Raw genomic sequence first — 23433 nt, 5'->3', positions numbered from 1 at the left:
CTCAGGAATTGTGAGACAATAAATTTCTGTTGTTTAAGCCACCAAGTCTATGGTATTTTGTTATAGCAGCCCTGGGAAACACCAAGAAAAGTTAGAAATATCTCACCATATTCTGGAGTTGAAAATCTATCTGTATCATTGTTCTTTCTCCATTTTCAACTAAGTATCTCTTAATCCAGAAATAAATATGAATATTAAGGAAGAAACTTAATAAGAATATTTCATTGATCACCAAATTTGTGCTAGGCATTGTACTGGGTGCTTCAAGGAATGTCATTTTGTTCCCCTTTTAACAGCTCAGGAAACAGGATCAGAGAGGTTATGTAATCACCCAAAGATCATACATTTAGCAAAGGGGATGAGACAGCATTTGAATGTAGATCTAAGAGAATTCAGTGGAGTAGACAAAGCAAAGGCTTTGGAGCCATGTGACTTGGATGTGTACCCAAGTTTGTTGCTAAGTTCTGGTATCAGTCCCTTGTCTTCCATGAGGCTCATTTTCTTCAACTGTAAAATGAGGATACTACTACTTACCTTGCAGGGTTAGCAAGAAAACTAAATGAAATAACTTACAAAGGAACAAAAACATAGTAGCTATTTAAAAAGTCAACTCCTCTATTGTAGCTTGTGGTAGGAAAGTCAAAACAAGCCCCAGACCCCAGTACTAGCAGTAACTGTCTTATGCCAGCAGTGGTTTTTGTTTGTTTGTTTGTTTCAATAAAGAAAAAGCTTATTTTTGTATTGATTTATATGTCATTATTTCAAAATTCAGTAAACATGTCTATCAGGTGAGTGACTGGCCTGCCTCTGAGCCTGGGCCTGTGATTGAGTGCTTCTTGGAATGTCTGTGCTCACCAGTGTGCATGGGATGAAGGAAAAATCAATTTAAGACTAGCCTGGCCTAACAGGTCAGAACTGAGCTGACAGACACTAGGGTATGGGAAAATATATATTTGCTCAAAGAGTGCTGATTTCAGTCTATATTCAACTTGTATTTCTTAAATAAATCGCCATTCAGACAGGGCTAAAAGTACTGCTCAGCTACAGTTATCTCAAAATTAAGAGTTTAATTTTCAAAAAAGAAGTAATACTCAGTAGTCAGCCACACCTTGTGTCAAAGCCTCCTCCTTCATTTTCTAGATAAGTGACCTTGACCAGATTCCCCAAACTCCTTAAACGTGTTTTGCTCATCTGTAAAATGACCACAATAATAACTACCTCACAGCTTGGTTGTAAATAATAAATGCAATTATATATGTATAGTGCTTAATGATAATAGCATTTATATAACATTTGCTATGTGCCGGTCACTGGTCTAAGCACTTGACTTGTATCTAACTTAGTATAGTCTCCACAACAACTTGATGAAATAGGTGCTGCTATTATCCTCATTTTACTGATGAGGAAGCTGAGATTCAGATAAATTAAGTAACTATCCAAAAGTCACAGAGCTAGTAGATGGTAGAGCTGGATTAAAACCCAAGCGGTCTGATTCCAGAGGCTGTATGTGTAGACAGTAAGAGATGGCTGCTTCTGAGTAAATGTTCAACACTCAACACTTGTAATTTCATTAAAGGAATAATACCTCTCGTAACTTTGCATCATTGTGCTGCATTTGTTTTTAAGAGAACTTCGTTTGCAAAACTAAATCAAATACAGCTCTCTACATGCTAGGAAGCCATGTGTCAGTTAAAACATACCCACTCTCCATGCCCTCAGGCCTTTGCCGTTTGATACCCGCTCCTCTTGAGTATCTTTGCCCTCCCACTTTCTTCAACTGTTTTCCTATGCAGCTATCAGATCTCCACCATGGAAATACCAATCACAGGATCATAAGGAGCTTACTCTCTCTGGATGTCTTCAAAGAGGGCTCTGTCTTTTTCTCTGGATCCCTTCCAGCTGATGCAGCACAGGGCCACCCAAAGTACACGCGCAATACACGCTGACCAAAGAAAAGTATATATAAATATGAGATATGTGTTCAAGAGAAGATGGAAAATTTTAATAGGATGGTGAGATTTCCCATATGTTGTGATTATCTTTTTATATAACAGAAATATATTGATAATGGGTTTTTGGAGACGAATGTTCCCATATTTTATATTAAAAGTCTATTTTGAATTTAAAATATCTATAGAACATTATATGTGGTATATTATAAAACCAAAAAAGGGCTGCTTACCCAGTCAACATCTCCCCACTCCTCTGATTTTTATATGCATTTCTCAGCTTCTATGTTCAGGACATTACATCAGCTATATATTTCTGTCATCACAGTGATTTGTGTTATTAAAAACATAATTCTTAGCTAAAACAAAGTTAAATTTGAGATAAACCATCATCCATATAATTTTGTAAGAACATTCTTATTTATAGGCTATACAGGTGAGTGTCCCTTATCCAAAATGCTTAGGACTAGAAGTATTTCAGATTTCAGAATTTTGGGGGGATTTTGTATTTGCATGTACATAATGAGATATCTTGGGGCTGAGACCTAAGTCTAACCAGAAAATTTATTTGTTTCACATACATATTATACATATAGCCTGAAAATAATCTTATGCATTTTAATAATTTTGTACATGAAACCAAGTTTGTATCTAGTACTTACATGTGGAATTTTCCACTTGTCATGTTTCAGATTGTTGGAGCACTTTTTAACAAAAACTTTCATTTAAAAAAGATTATTGCTTAGGAGTGGGGGCCAGGGAGGCAGTGTATAATGACACTATCTTTATTTTGCTAGATAAGTAAGTAATTTATGTCTATTTGGAGACTTTATGGCAATAAATGATCTAGTAGGTTAGCCAGTTTGGTTGCCCTGACTGCTATCTACCAAAAAGATTTAATTTGCCCCGTGTTCTACATGATTTAGTCATCAGGGACATTTGGGAAGATTTTTTCTATTGGGAGATATATTAGGTTAGGCTGTGATAGCAAATAGAAACAAACATGCAAAGGCTCAACAGATTAGAAGTTTATATCTTGCTTGCATCACAGTCCAGGAAGGCTCAGATTTTGGAGCAATTTGGATTTCAGATTTTTAGATCAGGGATGCTAAACCTGTGACTGACACACAGCTTCCTGGCATGTAAAGAAGGGCCACAAGAAAGACATGGGGCATGGAACACCTCAGATGTGATGCCCAGGAGTTTAGAAATTTTAAGGATTTTAAACATGAGAATATCTAAACACGATCACATCAGTTTTAGAAATTTTCCTAGGAGAAGTGTGGAAGGTAAATTGGATTTAAGAAATGTGGAGCAATTAAATGAGATAAGTCAGGTACAGAAAGATAAATATTGCATGTTCTTAGTCATATGTGAAAGCTAGAAAAAAAACCTTATAGAAGTAGAGAGTAGAATTGTGGTTATCAGAGGCTGGGAAGGGTAAGGGGAGATGTGTATAGGGAGAGGCTGGTTTACGGATACGAAGAAACAGCTAGATTGGAGGATAAGTTCTAGTGTTTTCTAGAACACATGTAGGGTGAATATGGTTAACAATAATTTAGTGTATAGGTTCCAAAAGCCAGAAGAGAGGATTTTGAATGTACACAACACAAGCAATGATAAACATTTGAGTTAATAAATATGCTAATAATCAAATATCCTGATTTTGTCACTATACATTGTATACATGTATTGATATATCACTCCGTACATATATATCACTGTGTATATACAGATCACATAAATATGCACAGTTATTCCATGTCAACTAAAAAGGGAAAAAATCCTTCCTTACAAAGATCACTGTTTGGTAAGCAGTTTAATTCACTGTAATAAAGCATCTCACAATGCAAAAAAAAGGGGGGGGCATATTTGGAGGTAATGAGAAGCTAACTGCTGTTTGCTATCATAGGAGAAAATATGAATCTGGACAGTGGCAGTGGAAATTGAGAGGAGGGAAAGGGATGAAGGGGTACTAAGTTTTCTCTAGACCTCAGTCCTTGCTATCTACTAAAAAAACCTATTCTTCACATTTTTCTCTATCTCACATTTATTATTCATTAATATTTCAGAAGCAATATGTTGGGACTAATATTAATGTATTAATACTTTGTGGCAGGCTCTGTAATAGTGTTTAATACGCTTTACCTATTTTAATTTTCACCTTTTTTTTTTTTTTTTAGAAAAGCTTACTTTATAATAAGGAATCTGAGACCCAGAGTTGAAGCAAATTGCCCAAGGTTACACAGCTGGTCAGTAGCAGACACAAGATCCAAACCCGGTTTGTCTGAATCCAGTGCTGACGTCCTTGTGCCTCACCTATCCGCCACCGCCAAACTGCTTCCTGTTCTTCCAGTTGTCACTATCCTTGACTCATTGCACTTTGACCTCAATCAATCTTCTTATCTTTTCTTAAAAGAAAAACATGTTTGCTGTCTAATCTTTTCAACTACTATCCAGTCCATTTCTCTTTCCATGTAACCTTGGTCTTCAGTCCATGACAATGTCTATCTTCTCACAGATCATTTCAGCTGTTCAGTTTTTGTGCCTTCTAAATTTACTCACACTAAATATTGTCCTGAAAAATTCAAAATATTTCTCCATCCTTTATTCCCTGGTGCTCACCTGAGTATTTTGCATTATTAACTACTTCTTTCTTCTTGAAACTGTTTCTCCCACAAGAGCTGCAAACCTGTGTTCTCCCAGCGTGTTGCCATTTTACCTCAGCAGTTCCTTTTCTGTCTTTTTTGCCAGTTCCTTCGTCAGAAGCTTCTATGTCCTGTGCATGCCATTAGAGGAGCTGAAGTTTTCTTTGGTTCCTTGTTTTCTTTTTGTCTTCTACTATTATTCCCTTTCAATATGGCCCCTCAATTTACTCTTCATATTACAATTTAAATTATCATCCTAGAGTACAAATATCTATTTTCCTGTTTTAATTTCTCAAGATTTTGTCAAGACCTAATTTCAAATTAATGTTAAAGACATTTGCTTGGCGGCTTACCAACAACGCGACAAGACACATTTTACACAGTCTCCTCATACACTCCTTCCCCGCTGAGCCAGCCACCTTTCCCAGTAAAGAAGGTAAAGAAGATATAAAAATGATTCGTTCTGCTGTTAGTGTCAGTCTTTTGCTCAACTCCCATTTCTCCCAAGTATTTAGATTTTTTTTTCTTTAAGAAAATAAATGCCAGCTGGGCACAGTGGCTCATGCCTGTAATCTTAGCACTTTTGGGGAGTCCAAGGTGGGAGGGTCGCTTGAGCCCTGGAGATTGAGGTTGCAGTGAGCTGGGATTATGCCACTGCATTCTAGCCAAACAGACAGAGCGAGATCTTGTCTCAAGATAAAAAAAAAAAAAAAAAAAAAAAAAGGCAACCACTTACGTTTACAGAATTAAAATTGCAGCCTGCCGCTGACAACCTGAGAAAAAGAGACAAAGTCAGTGGAATAGCCCTTGCTATTTATGCAAGTCCGCATACAGCTAGCCCTGGAGTTCCTGGACAGCAAGGAACCTCTGTCCCAAACTTGACTCAGAGCTTCCAAAGTTGGTGTATTTCAACAAGTAAGCATTCCATTGAGCCAACAATTTGGTAGGCTACCAGCGGCTCTGGAGCGCCTGTTGATGGTGACAGTTTTTGTGGGGGCATCTCAATATGACACACAATTGACACTGATCAGAAACACAGCGCCAAGGACACTCTAGTCCTAGCCATGAAATGTTATGATTCCAGGTTTTCAGGACAGAGCAGAGTCCACTTCTCATCTCCAGTATCCGTAAAAATGTGTCCAAAATGTAACTAAGAAAACACAATGGTATTAGTTACTTCTGCTCCCCGTCACCCTCAACCCCACTGATTACGAGATGGGAACTCACACAAAACTTTGAGACAAAAGAGCAACGAGTTTGCTTTATTGTTTGCTTGTTTTGTTCCGGAGCCGGGAGGGAGTGCAGGAGGAGGAATCCAAGCTTCCAAGCCTCTGCTCCGCTCTCCTTCTATCCAGTTACTGAAGGAAACTCTTCTTCAGAAATAACCTTTTAACTTTTCTTCTGTCAGCTGCCTGCCAATCACGGAGCCAGAGGCTGAGGGGAGGCTTTGAGCCGGTCTGCGAGTCCGGAAGGCAAAGATCGCGAAGCTTGGCGCTCCAGAACGCTCAGGGGGCAGGTGACACAGTCGCGGGTTACCCGGCGGGCGCTGGCTTGACAGTTTCCTCCCCGCCCACTGGCAGGGGAGCGCCCCGCCGGGCTGCACGCGCGCGCGCGCAGGGGGGACATAAAAGCCGCGGCCGCGCGGAGACGCGGAGCTCGCCCACCGCCCGCCCCAGCAGTGGCTGCACCATGCACGTGAACGGCAAAGTGGCGCTGGTGACCGGCGCGGCTCAGGGCATAGGCAGAGCCTTTGCAGAGGCGCTGCTGCTTAAGGGCGCCAAGGTAAGCCCGGCGCCCAGCCGCGGAAATTTCTCTGCCCACACACTCCGAGACTCGCCCCGCCGCCCGAGGTGCACTGGCGGAGACAGGGAGGCCGCGCCCGGCGTGCCCACTTTGCCACTTCCAAAATTTGCTGAAGCTGAGGCTGTGAGCACACCTCAGAAGTGGCTGGGAGGGAACCCAAACCTAATTGCCACATTTCAGGTCCAGGAGGGGAGCCTCTTGTGTGTTTATTGTTTGTCCGTCTATTTCGTGAGCTGCGCAGGCCCGCGATTCCTCTCCTCTTGTCTATAGGTAGCGCTGGTGGATTGGAATCTTGAAGCAGGTGTACAGTGTAAAGCTGCCCTGGATGAGCAATTTGAACCTCAGAAGACTCTGTTCATCCAGTGCGATGTGGCTGACCAGCAACAACTGAGAGGTAAGACAGGGGAATCAATCTGTCAACTGGGAACGTGCTCTCAACAAGCAACAACCTGAAGGCAGCCCGGCCAGGGGGCCCTGGGTGCCGCCTCCGCTGCCTCCTCGAGGGCAGCTACCTTGAAGCTCCAAAAGACAATTTGGACTGATACGTTTCCTTCTGACAGCCCAATAGCTGTAAAACCGAAAGAAAGGCAAGACTGCTGGAGAAATCCTTTTATTGTAGTCATTTGGCAGCATTAATGTAATCAAAATTCCTTTATGTATTCAAAGACAGTGCTGCTGCAGTAATTATTAAATGATTGAAATTGCAGACAAAACTTGGAAAATTAAAGTAGGTTAAGTAAGGTACTGTTGACAAACAACTTCTCCCAGAAAGCTGGAGTCCAATGACAATCAAATGTGGCAGTGTTTTTCGTTTAAACATATCAGAATACAAGTTCAAGGAGCATCATCACAGAAGTGCTAGATGCTTTTGACCATATGTTTTCTCCGGCTTTTTCCCCAATGAGACAGTACTTTAAAATAATAATAATAGTAATCATAATAAAGTATACAATGTTAGAATTGTAGTAGAAACATCTCTATCAGCCTTTCCTCAATGCTTTCCTGTTTCCGGCTACTCACTTAAAATAGACCAATCTACTTGTGAAGTATCAGGGACAATATTGGCATACACAATAAACAGCTTTGATTATAAAGCTGTTTTTTTTTTTTGTACATCTATTGGAGAACTTGAGAGTGCCCCAATAAACTTACAGGAAACAAAAATTCTGGAGAAAAACTAGAAAAGTAAGATATTTGTATTTCACAAAGTTTTATTCAAAGAGACTGAGTAAATTGTAAGGCACTTTTTAATCAAGGGGTCTGAAAACTTTTGCAAATCTTATTCCAGTGCTCCTGTTCTTAAAGGGACATCAAATGTACATTTATTTTAAAATTTTTAAATATTCTGTAAGAGAATGAAAATGAACTGACGTGTTAGAAGGAAGTGGTGTACCCACAGTTAAGAGAAATTGTAAAGGAAATTACATCACCGAAATCTGAAAATGCTAATAAAGACCTATAACACAGATGACAAGCATGAGCAGAACAGATTTGTAAACACAATGCAAGAGGAACATATTGTACCAGAGGACAATTATGTTGATTGCACATGATATTTTGCATCAAGGATAGAGCCAGGTCAGATCTCAACATTCATGCTGATGGAATAAGGAACAGTATAAACAATCTGAAAGCCATTTCTGTCTCAATTTATATAGTTTCATAAATGACATTTAACTACAATTGTTTTTTTCCCAGTATTTAAAATTAATACCTTGGCTATAAACACATTCCTTAAGGATAAATGATTGTGGAGGAGGAAAAAAACTCAGACACATAAGTGACCCGGGAAGGCATGTTGGTCATGAGAAATCCACATGTTGTCTGGACATGAGCATTTGCTTGCATCTAAAGAAAACATGACATTGATTCTTCCAGTTTCAGGATTTAATGTTGCCTATAACTTTTAAAATTGTTTAGACAGTGTGGAAATTATAAAAATATGAGATGAAAAGTTTCTTGGAGATAATCTAAACATAACTTATTTTCCAAATGAACAAATCACAGCCAAGAGAGTTTAGGTAAATTACAAAGAGTACCATAGCATATAAATGTCAGCAAGAGGTAGACTGTACGTTGCTTGAGCCTGGAATTCAATGGGATGTCAGAAAACAAGATGGTATACTATACATTGGTAAGGGCAGAGTATAAGGAATACGGTGGAGAACAGAATGAGGAAAGAAAATTAAACCAGCAATTAGACATACATATTTAACACCCTCATTTTCCAAAAGGTGAAGGTTGTTTCTGTGGAGTTATGAAGAGTTAGAACATACTCAGAATGGAAGGAGAAAAAAAAAATACTGGGGGACCTTTTCTGGACCCAATTTGAGATTCTAAGAAACATTTTTAAAATTCCATGAAAAAAGGCCGGGTGCAGTGGCTCACACTTGTAATCCCAGCAGTTTGGGAGGCCGAGGCGGGCGGATCACGAGGTCAGGAGATCGAGACTTTCACTCGCGTCTGTGTGAAGAGACCACCAAACAGGCTTTGTGTGAGCAACAAGGCTGTTTATTTCACCTGGGTGCAGGCGGGCTGAGTCGGAAAAGAGAGTCAGCAAAGGGAAATAGGGGTGGGGCTATTTTATAAGATTTGGGTAGGTAAAGGAAAAAGGGGGGTTGCTCGCTGGTGGGCAGCAGTGGGGGTCACGAGGTGCTCAGTGGTGGAGCTTTTTGAGCCAGGATGAGCCAGGAGACGGAATTTCACAAGTAATGTCATCAGTTAAGGCAAGGACCGGCCATTTTCACTTCTTTTGTGGTGGAATGTCATCAGTTAAGGCAGGAACAGGCCATTTAAGTATCACTACTTTTGTGATTCTTCAGTTACTTCAGGCCATCTGGATGTATATGTGCAGGTCACAGGGGATATGATGGCTTAGCTTGGGCTCAGAGGCCTGACAGAGATCATCCTGGCTAACACGGTGAAACCCCGTCTCTACTAAAAATACAAAAAATTAGCCGGGCGTGGTGGCGGGCGCCTGTAGTCCCAGCTACTCGGGAGGCTGAGGCAGGAGAATGGCGTGAACCCGGGAGGCGGAGCTTGCAGTGAGCTGAGATCAGGCCACTGCACTCCAGCCTGGGGGACAGAACGAGGCTCCGACTCAAAAAAAAAAAAAAAATCCATGAAAAATAAACAGTTTGTGTTTGTTGTTCTTCCATTCCCGTACAGTGAGTGTAAAAGGTACATATTAGGAAATCTTGAAAATGTTTTTAGTAAACAACTAGCATAGTAATTTCTCTATATGGCAACTGATTAATCCATGTCTTCCCCAATATGTCTGGTGGTTGTTAATGATTATATGAATTTATTTCAATCAAAATAAAGCTTATGCTGACCTACTTTTTTTAAAGGACTTGATATGTTGGTCTGGACACCTGAGAATATATTTCCGTCATGTAGAAAAACAACCACAATTTTTATCCATAGTGTAAAATAATAGAATGAATGATCAAAGGCCCAGGGAAACAGTTTAAATCAATTAGAACTATGTCAAAGGCTGCTTTGAGAAACAATAGACATGTGATTGGACAGTGTAATGAAAGACATTCAGGCCTCAGAATCCATGCCAACTTTATCCTGTTTGAACATAGTTTTATACAAACTAGTAATCCTAGTAATGTGAAGTAGTAATAATAGTGAGAAAGAAGAAGGAAATAGTAAACATCGAAGTTTCAGTAATCAAATAAAATCAACTGAATGAAAAGTAGACTTTTACTAAGATATAAAAACTCCCCCAAACATGCATAATAGATCTGAATACACAAGAATATTTGTATTAACATAACACTTGATGAATTTAATATGGCTTATGGAAAAGGATGTTTACCAATAGTCTAAGCTACAGAGCTTCAGTAGCTTCTCAGGGACTAAGAGACATTGCTTGCCCTAACTGACTTCAACGAGCTCTTAGCTTAGGATCTTAGCTCAGTTCTCTAAAATGTACCCCATTAAGTTACTGCTTATAGAACTTCAATGTGCATACAAATCATGTAAGAATATGTTAAAGTTAAGATTCTTATTCAGTTAGTCTGTGGTGTCTGCAAAATTCTGCATTCTTACCAAGCTGCCAGATTGATGCTTCTAGTCCACAAACCACACATTGAGAAACAAGGAATTAATTACACTCAGCCCATGAGTTTAGTAACTTTCACTATGAGGGTAAATAAACTGAAATTCCTCTCATGGCATAGGACATGATTTAAATGTATACATGGAAAATAAGAATGTATCACTAATATCTTGTTTTATAATTAGACACTTTTAGAAAAGTTGTAGACCACTTTGGAAGACTGGACATTTTGGTCAATAATGCTGGAGTGAATAATGAGAAAAACTGGGAAAGAACTCTGCAAATTAATTTGGTAAGTTATCTTAGCTATGTTTCTTGTCTATAATTATTTAATAACATGATGTTTATAAAGAAAAAAAGGTTCTTGGAGTCAAGGAAACAAAACAATGACCTACAATACTGAAAAAGGAAAGTTACAGAAAGCTGGATAAAAGCATTTTCTTTTATAAAAAGGAAGACATTTAATTATGAAAGTAAGTCTATCTTAAAATATTAGAAAGAAGCATGAATAAAATATAAGTGATTGCTTAACTCAGGGATTGGCAGACTATGACCCACAGGCCAAAATAGCCTGCCAACTCTTTTGGTATGACCTGCAAGCTAAAAATACCATTTTACATTTCTAAATGGTGGATAAATTCAAAAGAAGAATAATATGATTATATGAAATTCAACTTTCAGTGTCTATAAAGTTTTATTGGAACACAGCCACAGTCATTCATTTAAGAATTGTCATTGGCTATTTTCATGCTACAGGGGCAAAGTTTAATATTTGTAAAAGATCCTGTGGCATTCAATGACTAAAATATTTACAATCTGGCCCTTTACAGAAAAAGCTGGTCAACCGCTGACTTATTTATTTAAAAGTAAATCTTAATTAAATGCCAGAATGTAACAGAAAACAAAATTAAAGTGACAATTGAACTTTGTAATTAGTAGGACTTTTTATCCTGAAGGTTCGTGGTTCGTGTGTGTGTGTGATTTCCATAATGTTTGATAATGACTTAGCTCCTAAAAATGGTAGAATTAAGAAATAAAATTTTCTCTTTTATCCATTAAGTCACGAGTTTGTGGGTTACCTCATTCTATAAATACCCTTGACATAAGATATTGGAGTTTAGTAAAAATCAAACGTTAACTAAAACTAAATGTCAAATAGGCTGTGCCTGGGGTCTCCCTGACCTTGCTAAGGTCATTCTCACCAATCTTACAAGGCAGGTAATTGTAGAGTACAATTTGGCCACTGTGTATGTATAAAGGTACAGGGAGTGACCTCCTACTTCGTGATATCCTCCTAGTAGATTATAAACTCCATAAAAACAAGAACTGGGTTGTGTTTTTCTTTGTTTCTCTCTCAGTAATCAACATAATATCTTGAAGATAGTGCTTAGTCAATACATTTTTTACTTAAATTGAAATGCCCATGAGTAATTACCTAACTGCTATAATAACTTGATAGAGGCAATGAGGATGACACTTCTTCACAAAAAAGCCAAATCTGTAAGTCCTACCTTGAGAAGAGTACAAAATTGCTCCCTAAACTTGACAGATAACTAAAATACAGTTTTCTTTTAATTTTTTAAATTTTTAAATTATTTTTGTTGGTTTTTCTTTTTCAACTTTTATTTTAGGTTCAGGGTGTACATGTGCAGATTTGTTACCTGAGTAAATCGTGTGTCACTGGGGTTTGGTGTACAGATGATTTCATCACCCAGATAGTGGTCATAGCAACCCATAGATAGTTTTCCCACTCTCACCCTTCTCCCACCCTTCATCCTCAAGTAGACCTTGGTGACTGTTGTTCCCCTTTGTATCCATATGTGCTTAATGTTTTGTTCCTGTTTGTAAGTGAGAACATGAGGTATTTGATTTTCTGTTCCTGCATTAATTTGCTTAGGATAATGATCTCTAGCTGCATCCATGTTGCTGCAACCAACATGATTTCCTTTTTTATGGGTGTGTGGTGTTTCATGCTGTATACCTACCCATGTTCTTTATCCAGTCCCCCGTTGATGGGCATCTAGGTTGATTCTGTCTTTGCTATTGTGAATAGTGTTGTGATGACCATATTAGCGCTGTGTCTTTTTTGGTAGAATGATTTATGTTCCTTTGGGTATATACCCAGTAATGGGGTTGCTGGGTTGAATGGTAGTTCTGTTGTAAGTTCTTCGAGAAAAGCTCCAAAATGCTTTCCATGGTGTCTGACTAGTTTACTTTCTTACCAGCAGCATATAAGTGTTCCCTTTTCTCTGCAACCTCGCCAAGCCAATATCCATTATTTATTTTTTACTTTTTAATGATAGCCATTCTGATTGCTGTGAAATTGTATTTCATTGTGGTTCTGATTTGCATTTCTCTGATGATTAGTGATATTGAGCATTTTTTATGTTTGTTGGCCATGTGTCTGTCCTCTTCTGAGAAGTATTCACAGAAGTCTCTTTATGTCCTTTGCCCTTTTTTTAATGGGGTTGTTTGGTTTTTGCTTGTTGATTTGCTAAAGTTCCTTCTATAATCTGTATATTAGCCCTTTGTCAGATCCATAGTTTGCAAATATTTTCTCCAGTTCTGTAGGTTATCTGCTTACTGCTTTGATAGTTTCTTTTGCTGTGCAGAAGCTCTTTAGTTTAATTAGGTCCTATCTGTCTATTTTTGGTTTTGTTGCAATTGCTTTTGGAGACTTCATCATGAGATCTTTGCCACGGCATGTCTTCAGAATGGGGTGTTTTGTGTTTTCTTCTAGAATTTGGATAGTTTTAGGTTTTATATATGGTGTAAGGAAGGGGTCCAGTTTCAATCTTCTGCATATGGCTACCTGGTTATCCCAGCACAATTTATTGAATAGTGCATCCTTTCCCCATGCTCGTTTTTGTCAATTTTGTCAAAGATCAGATGATTGTAGGTGTACAGCCTTATTTCTGGCTTCTCCATGCTGTTCCATTGGTCTATATATCTGTTTTTGTACCAGTACCATGCTGTTTGGGTTACTGTAGCCTTGTATAGTTTGAAGTCGAGTAGTGTGATGCCTCCAGCTTTGTTCATTTTACTTAGAATTGCTTTGACTATTCTGACTCTTTTTGGATTCCATATGAATTTGAAAATAGTTTTTTTTAATTCTGTGGAAATGATGATGGTAGTTTGATAGGAATAGCATTGAATCTGTAAATTGCTTTGGGCAGTATGGCCATTTTAACAGTATTGATTCTTCCTATCCGTGAACATGGAATGTGTTTTCATTTAATAATGACATCTCTGATTCCTTTCAGTAGTGTTTTACAATTCTCATTGTAGAGATCTTTCACCTTGCTGGTCAGCTGTATTCATAGGTATTTTATTCTTTTTGTGGTGGTTGTAAATGGGATTGCATTCTTGATTTGCCTCTTAGCTTGGACATTATTGGTGTTTGGAAACATTACTGATTTTTGTACATTGGTTATGTATCCTGAAACGTAACTTAAATTGTTTATCAGTTCTAGGAACCTTTGGGCAGAGACTATGGTGTTTTCTATGTATAGAATCATATCGTTTGCAAAAAAAGATAGTTTGACTTCCTCTCTTCTTATTTAGATGCACTTTATTTCTTTCTCTTGCCAGATTGCTCTGGCTTGGATTGCCAGTACTATGTTGAATATGAGTGGTGAGAGTGGGTATCCTTGTCTTGTTTCAGCTCTCAAGGCGAATGCTTCCAGCTTTTTCCCACTCAGTAAGATGTTTGCTTTATGTTACTTCGATGCCTATGTTGTTGAGGATTTTTTAACATGAAAAGATGTTGAATTTTACCTAAAATCTTTTAATTAAGAAAGAAGGTTCTATTTTACAGTATGGATACCCTCCTTGCAGTTCTTTTAAAACTTTTTCTCCAGTGTACCTCTTTCATTATATTTGAAAATAACTTGAAACTGTCAGGCTTCCCTCAAAATCTTTTTGGGATTCTAATTGCAAATATACATACGTGTGTTTGGAGAGACCTGATAGCTGATTTTCCTGAGTTGAGACAGTTCTGTGATCTTCTTCTACTTTAGGGTAGAAATGTATTCAAATGAGATATTCTGTCTGTGAATCATACTTACATCTCTTGGCTAAATCTTCCATTATTATGGTATATGAATGTTTAATATACCATTGAATTTTTTTAATTCCTAATTTAGTATTTGTGCTTCTGTACTTACAAATTGTACTATCCTTAATTTTCTTTTCTTATAATGTTCTTATTTGGTTTGGGTGTCATCTATATCTTGGCTTCCTTTTATGTCCTTGATCTGTTCGTTTCTCAACAGAGGCATTCTTATCTCAAATGGCAAATGTCAGTTTGCCTACCTCTTTTAGTAATTCTGTAAGTTTAGACTCTATATAGTATAAATCTATAATATTCAGAGCATAAGTTCCTAATGATTGCAATTTATTGATTTTTAAATTTTTTTAAAGTTAAACTTCTGATTTGCTGTCTGTGATTTTTTAATCTATTCTATATTTTCAGATATAAAATTAATACCCTATCATTTTCTTTGGATTCACATTCACCTACCTTTCTCCATTACTTTATTTTAAAAATATAAGTAACCTTTTATGTTAAATTTGTTGTTGCTGATGGTTTATTGTGAGATCTTAGAATCCTCTAATCTGTAGTTAGACACAACTGGGAACATCTGCCTTTTTAATATTTGTGAGTTTAAGCCATTTATCTTTATTTTTACTCTTCCGTTTTATACTTTAATATTTACTGTTTTCTTTTTGTTTTTATTCTTTTTCTGTTCCTTACCTAAATGCATTATATAGCTTTAATTTTCTTATGCTGGTAAAAAAAAAAAAAAAACTATGCATTTTATATTTACTCTTTGGAGGATATCCCTGACTTATTAAGAGTTGTATTTCATTACATCTTTTGGTAGCCTGATAAAACAAAAATTTTGAAAATATAGCTAATTGGGAACTGCAAGGATTTTTAAGAATATAGACTCATGCCACTTTCCAAAACCACATTAAATGATGAGATTTTCTTTGAACCAGGCTATCCCAGTGAAAAAGCACAAATTGCACAACAGCTTTCTCTCTTTAACATTACTACTGATATTTGTAATAGCTTCATCGGTAATATCTACAGATATTTTTACAGATAAAATTAATAGAGTATATAGTTCCTGTATTTGGTGACTTCCTAATGGACACTTGCTGTGTCTTTTCTCTGAGAAATCAGCTGTCAGAAACAGTGTGCAATGATTACAGCTAACGTAAAGAAACATGGAAATATTGAGGCAAATATTACAAAGTTACAGAATTCGACTGATGTCTTCATCCAGCTGAGAGGGCATGTTTGCTTTAATGTAGCCTGTGTGAATACCTGCTCTGAGCTGGAAAGTGCCAATATCATGGGCAAATAGGAAATTCTGGAAGACCAGGGGAATTTTACTGTGATCCTTTAGTTATAACTAACAGGCCTAGTTCCTTCTCCATTGAAATTTATCCAGCCTTTATTTTTCTTGGGACTCTGCTGACATAGGCCACTTTTTAGCTTAACATCAGGAACTGATGATATATGTTTACATAGAGAAAACACCATGGAACCTTTGTTACCAATGTATTACTTAAAAATATGTTACTTTCCCTCCTACCTAAACCCGTTGCAAGAGTAGAATCTGACCAATAATTTAACTTCCAACTTGATTATCTCTGTTACTGTAATGCAAATATTTGTGTGTAGTTTATATAACTCTTTTTTGAAACTCTGCTCTGGATTTAATTTGCCTCCTTGGGTCTTATACAATTCCATGTTTGTTCTTTTGCATGTTTTTCTGTATTACTGCTCATGTCAGAGAGTAACCTCTTAAAGGACTTTACCATATATATCTCCTTCTTCTAAAATATTATACAACATATTTATACCATTTTCATAGGGCTTACCAGTTTTTTAATTTTATTAGAATTATTTTAATATATACATAATTCATGCTATTCATGCTAGTAAACCACAAGTTCTTTCAAGGCAGAAAACTACTGTCTTGTGTCCTTACAGATGTTAGTTAATAGTTACTGGGTCACCTGCCATTACCTGTATATGATATTTTGCATACATGAGAGTATTCACTTCTATGTCTCAGTACATTGCTTTCCAAATACATTAGTTCTTCCAAACAGTATCATCTGTCCTTCTACTTTTACTCCTTATCAAATTTACTCCCTACTTTTCACTTTGCTGATCTCATCCTTCTTCCCACTAAACCTTTTCCCAGTCTTTGGTTTCCATTAGGCTATTTTATACTTCCTCCTTAGTCTGAAGCCAACAACAGCAGCATTATTTATAGCTGTTCAGAACACAGAAGAAATGTTCAGCAGGCCGGGAGCGGTGACTCACGCCTGTAATCCCAGCACTTTGGGAGACCGAGGCGGGCGGATCACAAGGTCAGGAGATTGAGACCATCCTGGCTAACACGATGAAACCCCACCTCTACTAAAAATACAAAAAATTAGCCGGGCGTGGTGGCGGACGCCTGTAGTCCCAGCTATTCAGGAGGCTGAGGCAGGAGAATGGCGTGAACCCGGGAGGCGGAGCTTGCAGTGAGCCGAGATCGCGCCACTGCACTCCAGCCTGGGCGACACAGCGAGACTCTGTCTCAAAAACAAAATAAAATAAAAAAAAAGAAATGTTCAGGAAAGAATGAGTCTTTGCAAAACTATCAACACTCATGCTGGCAATTGGGCAGAGGTAAACTTAACTTTGAATATTGATTGGAATGGTAATTCTGTCATGTAGTTTTGTAACTTTCTGAAGTTTCTATAAACCTAAATATGTTCATCCCCACTGATGTGGAACTTACAGTCTAATTTTGACATTTAACTAATATATGTTGAATTCCTTAACTCCTTTATGCCAGAGGGTGCAATATTTTGAATTTTTGCATGAGTTAAAAATTAGACCTTGAACAGTGGGATATAAATAACTCTCACGTGCTTAGTATTCCAATAATGGAACACTAGGCATAAGTGGGTCAATATATTCAAATAAGATTTAAACAAAATAAATGAATGTTGCTAGTCATTTTTTTTTTTTTTTTTTTTTTCCTGAAATGCACTTATTGACTAAAGATTTGCCCTGGGAAATACATTTCTTTGGGATTAGTCAAAATTAGAATCCAGTCTTATCTCTATAATTTATAAACTGTTATTTTATTTCTCTCATATTGAGCTTCCCAGGGAGGAAGGTAAACTCCCTATCTCTAAGGACTGTTATGCTTAAATAAACCATAGTTTATGTGAATATCCAGCACAGTGCCACTGCATAGAATTTATTCAATAAATTACACTTCCCTTCCAGAGCATCAAAATCTACATTTTCTGGCCAGGCACGGTGGCTCAGGCCTGTAATCCCAGCACTTTGGGAGGCTGAGGTGGGCGGATTGGTTGAGGTCAGGAGTTCGAGACCAGCCTGGCCAACATGGTGAAATATATAATATATAGACACACACACACATGCATATATAATCTAGAATAAGGACTACATTGTTATAGTAAAGGAGGAAAAGTGAAAAATATCATTTCTACACAGCCAAAGCATTAGACCCTGTCTTGTAGATTTATCTTTTGAACTCTTTCATTTGAAAAATTACCCAGTTCTTAACCTGATAATGGATGAGAAAAATAATCCCTTGCCTTTCTCCACCAAAGACCTAAAGATAAATATTGCTTTTTTAAAAAATTAAAAATAAATCTTAAAAAATCCCAAATTTTCTATCTGGCTTCATCTTGTTCATGTCGAAAACACAACAGTGGGGTGTCAGCAAAGCTGTAATACCTGAGAATAAAAGCATAGTGTCAATACGCACAAACAGAAATTCTGTTCAGACATGCTGAAGCCTTCTGCAGAAACTAACAGAATCTAACTGGCTTCATTAATTTCAGCCATCTACATCTCTTTCTTCTTATATAAACAATTAATGTTTTGGTTTTCCTTTCTAAAGAAAATCATGTGGAGATTTTATTCATTCTCCCTAAGCCTACTTACTGTCAAACTGACACATGGCTTAAGTGAATAGAACCTCCAATTTCCTTTTTTGTTCAAGAGCTACTGTTAGGTAGGAGAAGTATATCTGAATCCTTGCAAAAAAAAGAAAACTTCAAAAGGAAATTTTTAAGAGAAAAAGAAGGTAAGTACATGTGTAACCTCCGTTTCAGACGCATTACCTATTGTATCGTTTTCTTTGCAGTATTGTAAAGCATGAAAAAAATAGGAATTAAGATGTCAAAAAAGAATTTTCCTTTTTTAAAAGTCTGAGCTGGAAGGGATAGGAATTCTTAAATCCAAAAGGAAAAGTAAGGTTTGAAATATCAATTTGATTGCACAGGTTTTTTTTTTCTTTTTTTTTTTTTTGGTAGTGATTTGAACAAAAACAGGAAAAGTGCCTACACATGGATATAAGTGGCAAAACAGTAAACTATCAAAAGGATAGCTGTAAGCAGTGATTAATAAAATTTAGTTATAGACATTACTAAAGACCAGATGTCCAGCTAACTGACAATCACCACTTAAACTGGATAAAACATTTATGTGATTTCACACAACACGGAGTTGAGGATTGCTTGATCTTACAGGTCAATGATATCGGGCCCAGGGTTGTGTCATCCCTCCCACCGACCATTCTTTATGTTGGTTTCATCTTCAGGATACTAGGAAATAGGGGTTGTCCATTTAAGTTACAACATTCATATAAAGCAGGCAATGTAACCATTTCTTCAGGTTTTCTTAAGAGCAACAAAAAATTTCTCAGCAGCATCCATCCTGTTCCCATCTCTAGCTGATTGCCTCCCAGGTCTCACTGACCAAAACTGGGTCACCTGCTGGCTCTGAAACCAGCCACTGTCAAGGAGAATGGGATTTCCATGACTGAATTAAATTAATTAATCAGTGTCTACATTAAATTTGGGGAGATCACCTTCCTCTGTATTATATGGAGAGGAGGTAGATACAGGAGCAAAATAGAACTTTTATTAGAAAGAAAAAAGGAGAAAATAAAACCTCTAGGAAATCAAGAGTAAGCACTATTCTATATTCCAAGATCCAAGAGAATTGAACAGAGTAGTTAAGTGTGGAATACTGAGACATGAGAACCATATGCAGAGAAGAAGGGTAAATAAATTTTGCATCCAACATTTAGAAAACAAAAAGAATATATGGAATTATTGAAGATGTTGAGAATTGAGTGAAAGTAATAGACATTTTTGGAATACAACCTGTAGCATAAAATCTCATATTGGGCAACTAAGTGAAGTTTTGCAGATATATGACAAGCTCCACAGTGATTAGGCAAACCCAGAGAATCCAGGTTTAATGACTAACTTTAAAAACAAAGCTCTTTTAAAACCTTTCATTTATAATATTTGCAGAAATCTCCCTAGGTATCTGGAAAACCTTTGGTGTGTGAAAATATGGGAAAGGATAATGACTATATTCCTTTTCTCACTTATGCCTCTGGATTAGGTTTCTGTTATCAGTGGAACCTATCTTGGTTTGGATTACATGAGTAAGCAAAATGGAGGTGAAGGCGGCATCATTATCAATATGTCATCTTTAGCAGGTAAGGGCAATTATTACATTAAATATAACATTTTCTTATTGGTAATTTGGACCACAAAAACAAATCTTCAAAGCATATTTATTATCAGCTCAAGTTTGAAATTAAAAATCTGATCGTTTTATAGTTCCATGGAATTTTCTATTGCAAAATATCAAAAGTTTGAAAAATATGTTTATTTCTCTTAATTTAACTTGTGGCTTTTAAAGTTATCTTACTGCAGTAATATTTGAAAAAATATATATAATTTTTTTTAGAGCCAATATTTTTCAAAGGTTGTGGTGAGACTCTTAAGCAATAATGCATGTGAAAGCACCTTTGGCAAAGTAAAAAGCACTAAAGTGAAGTTAAGATGTCTCTGCTCCCATGTGATTTTAGTAACAGTGTGTAATTTTAAAATATGGCATATATCATAGTTAAGATATGTTAAACTAATAAATAAAGCCATATATATATAATGTTAAGATATGTTAAACTAATAAATAAAGCCATATATATATATAATGTTAAGATATGCTAAACTAATAAATAAAGCCAAACTTACATGTAGTATAAGCATATTCCTTACTCGTACATCAGTCCAAGGCAAGATCCTTGTTGCGGGTACCTCTTCTGTATGCAGACATTTGAAAACCTGGCTGGCAGAAGTTCTGCCATCTTCAGCAGGGAGCTCCCAGGGTTACTTTAGAACTGCTGGATTCCTTTTTCTCTAGCAGAAAGAGAAAAAGAACATGGAGGAGGCATGGCTACTCTTTTAAGAACCCCAGCCCAGTAATGGCAGACCTTCTGCTCACATTTCAGTATAGAACTTGAGCTCATGTTTCACCTAACTATAAGCGAGTCTGTCTGGGAAATGCAGTCTAGCTGTGTGCCTAAGAGAAGAATGGATTTCAGAGGGCAGCTAATCATCTTTTCCACAGCATGCAATCCTAAACTATAGTATTTTCAGAGTAGTGTGATTTAGTATCAGCTGATATCTTATCCTTCAATACTAGCTTTAAACCTCTGACTGGACTTTTTGGAGCAACTGAGTCAAGTGACTTTACTTTTTAAAACTCTAGGAAAAAATCAATAGTTCAAGTGAAATTGTGAAGTTTAAGAAGTCTGATCAACATGGACAGCAAATCTAAGCTATCTTGTCCAAAAAAGTGAGACTTTTAAAAATTATCTGTTTGGTTTTAGTTAATGTGGTGATTTCAGAATAGAAATTTCAGCCCCACGCCCCACCCCAACCTTGGCATCTCAGCTCCAGTGATTTGGGAAGTTGGGTTTGGAGGTACCTGTGATTGAACCTCTGTCTGATTCTCAGCATTTGTCTCATCCCTCTAGGAATGATTATCAAATGTTCTTTTATATCACTGTAAAGCTGCCACCAGAGGAGATTTAGAAATCTCCTTTAGAAGTTCTCAAAAATAGACTAGCATCTCATTTTCTGGGTCGCTTAAAGTCAAAATCATGTCCCTAAAGCTATTACAAACCTATTTCTATAAAATTTTCAGGGTAATCAGATTCTTTTTCCTAGTGGTACCAACTACTTATAAATTATAACATTTTAATTCTAATGATACTTTAAAAGGTGAGCGCACGGGCAATATTTGAAAGGGATATGTGTTCCAGAGAGGGCCAAATGTTAAGCTGTGGGAGACTGAAACCCTAAAAGCAAATTGGCAAAGCTAAATCTATACTATTTTGAAATAAAATCATAAGAAAAAAACAAGTGACTGGAGAATTAAAAAGAGATATTTAGTATTTTCTTAAAAGTTTAAATATTTAAAAACCTGGGGCTGTGATCAAGACTGATAATTCTCTGTATTCTTTCTATAAAGCTAAGAGGGTCAGTACCATGAATATTCTACAGGGAGCCCCTGGCCTTTATGTCACTGGAGGCACTGATTTCATTCTTTACAAGGCTGAAAGCCTCAGAGTTGGAACAATTTAGGACGATCTGGGAGAAATTCTTTACCATAAGAGGGTGCTTCCTTGCCCCAAAGAGCATGAATAAAGAAATACAATGTAGAATTACTGCCTTTTATCTGATTAAAATATTCAAATATATAATATCATTTATTGAGCACTGTTTACCTGATATCATTTTAAACACTGTACATTATCTCATTTAATCCTCACAACAACCCTGGGAGGTAAATTCTATAATTTCCGTTTTGAAAATGAGGAAACTAAGGCAGGAGAAGTGTGAAATATCTTGCCTAAGCTTATACATCAAGTAAGCCTCAGAGCTGGAATTCACATGCAAATAGCCTGGTACAAGTCTTCTTAGAATTTTAACCACTAGATTATTTATCTATCTCTAATATCTATGCATTTATTTGTTAATCTACCTGTATTTATCCCAGCCTAACAGAAAAGTAAAAGCAACTGAAATCGTTTCAATTGAATAAACCCTTGCAATTTGCTAGTCTCTTCAGGCTTCATGGGCACAGCTCTAATCTCATGGCTGCATTAATAACCTTCAGTGAAATCTTAAGCTTTTGCCCCATTTGACACTTCCAGTAAAGTCCTAAAAATATCTGGGGAGCTTACCAGTGTCACAAGTCAAAACATGCCATTGAGCAGAGCAGTTTAAGGCTTGCAATTTGATGTCCACTTTGCTTTGTTGGCTAGGAGCTTGCTTTGTCATCCCGCTCACCGCCACCTCACCCCAACCCCGGGTGTTAATCCTCTTCTTACCTATGTCAGATACAACATTTGCAATCATGTGTGGGCATTTCTCTCTATTCATGCAGAGAAAACGATGACTTGATATAAATTCAGTGATAAGATTGCTTTGGTTTTAAATTACTTTCCTGGCACTGGTACAATTTAATGAATAATATTGCATTACAAACTGCTTCTCCCTCTGATTTTCCTCCACATGTACAAGGCAACACTATGTAAAACGGTTAAATAGCTTAAGTTTGTCATTGTTCCCTCTGCTTGGCTTATTACTCTCTCCATTTTCAGAAGTTGTCCTTGGCACCCTCCCTTCGTAATTCCAGCCTCTGCACCTCTTGTGTTTATACTGTTTCCTCGTTGCCACTGGCCAATGTGGACAGTCTACTTCCTTTCCCATCCAGGGCTCCCACTAACATGCCTTCAACTCACAAAGCCTTCAAATGAATTGCCTTGTATTTTATCCACCAACGGACAGCCTCCAATTCTTCCCATAATGAAATTAGTTTGATAAAAATTCAGGATATTGTAATAATGGGAGAAGGCAAAAGAGGACCCCTCCGTCTTCATCATTCCCTCAGAAATGGTATCAACAATTTTATGCCCTTGAGTCATAGCATGTAGGAAGAGGTGAGAGCACAAAAATAATCTTTAAGGAGTTATCAGAGTACTTCTAATATTTGCCTACTCTGTGTTTTCCAAACCTTGCTTCCTCACAGATTTTTTTTTCCTGT

General features: G+C 37.1%; 1 protein-coding gene across 2 annotated transcripts in view; it reads left to right on the top strand.

The window, feature by feature from the left end:
* The first annotated feature begins 3888 nt into the window (after window positions 1–3888).
* Window positions 3889–23433, top strand: part of HPGD (15-hydroxyprostaglandin dehydrogenase) — a 34770-nt gene continuing 15225 nt past the window's right edge. The window contains exons 1-5 of one of the 2 annotated variants that reach the window (XM_063604000.1): window positions 3889–6379; window positions 6671–6794; window positions 10655–10761; window positions 19936–20032; window positions 20615–20742. In XM_063604000.1, coding sequence (XP_063460070.1) covers window positions 6287–6379; window positions 6671–6794; window positions 10655–10761; window positions 19936–20032; window positions 20615–20742 — 549 coding nt within the window. In that variant the 5' untranslated portion in view covers window positions 3889–6286. Of the gene's footprint in view, window positions 6380–6670; window positions 6795–10654; window positions 10762–19935; window positions 20033–20614; window positions 20743–23433 lie in introns of those variants that run through there. The other variant, XM_055112013.3, reaches the window with a different exon arrangement.

The sequence above is a fragment of the Pan paniscus genome, chromosome 3, assembly GCF_029289425.2.
Source record: "Pan paniscus chromosome 3, NHGRI_mPanPan1-v2.0_pri, whole genome shotgun sequence".
Taxonomy (NCBI): Eukaryota; Metazoa; Chordata; class Mammalia; order Primates; family Hominidae; genus Pan; species Pan paniscus.
This window is presented reverse-complemented; position numbering and strand designations above follow the sequence as displayed.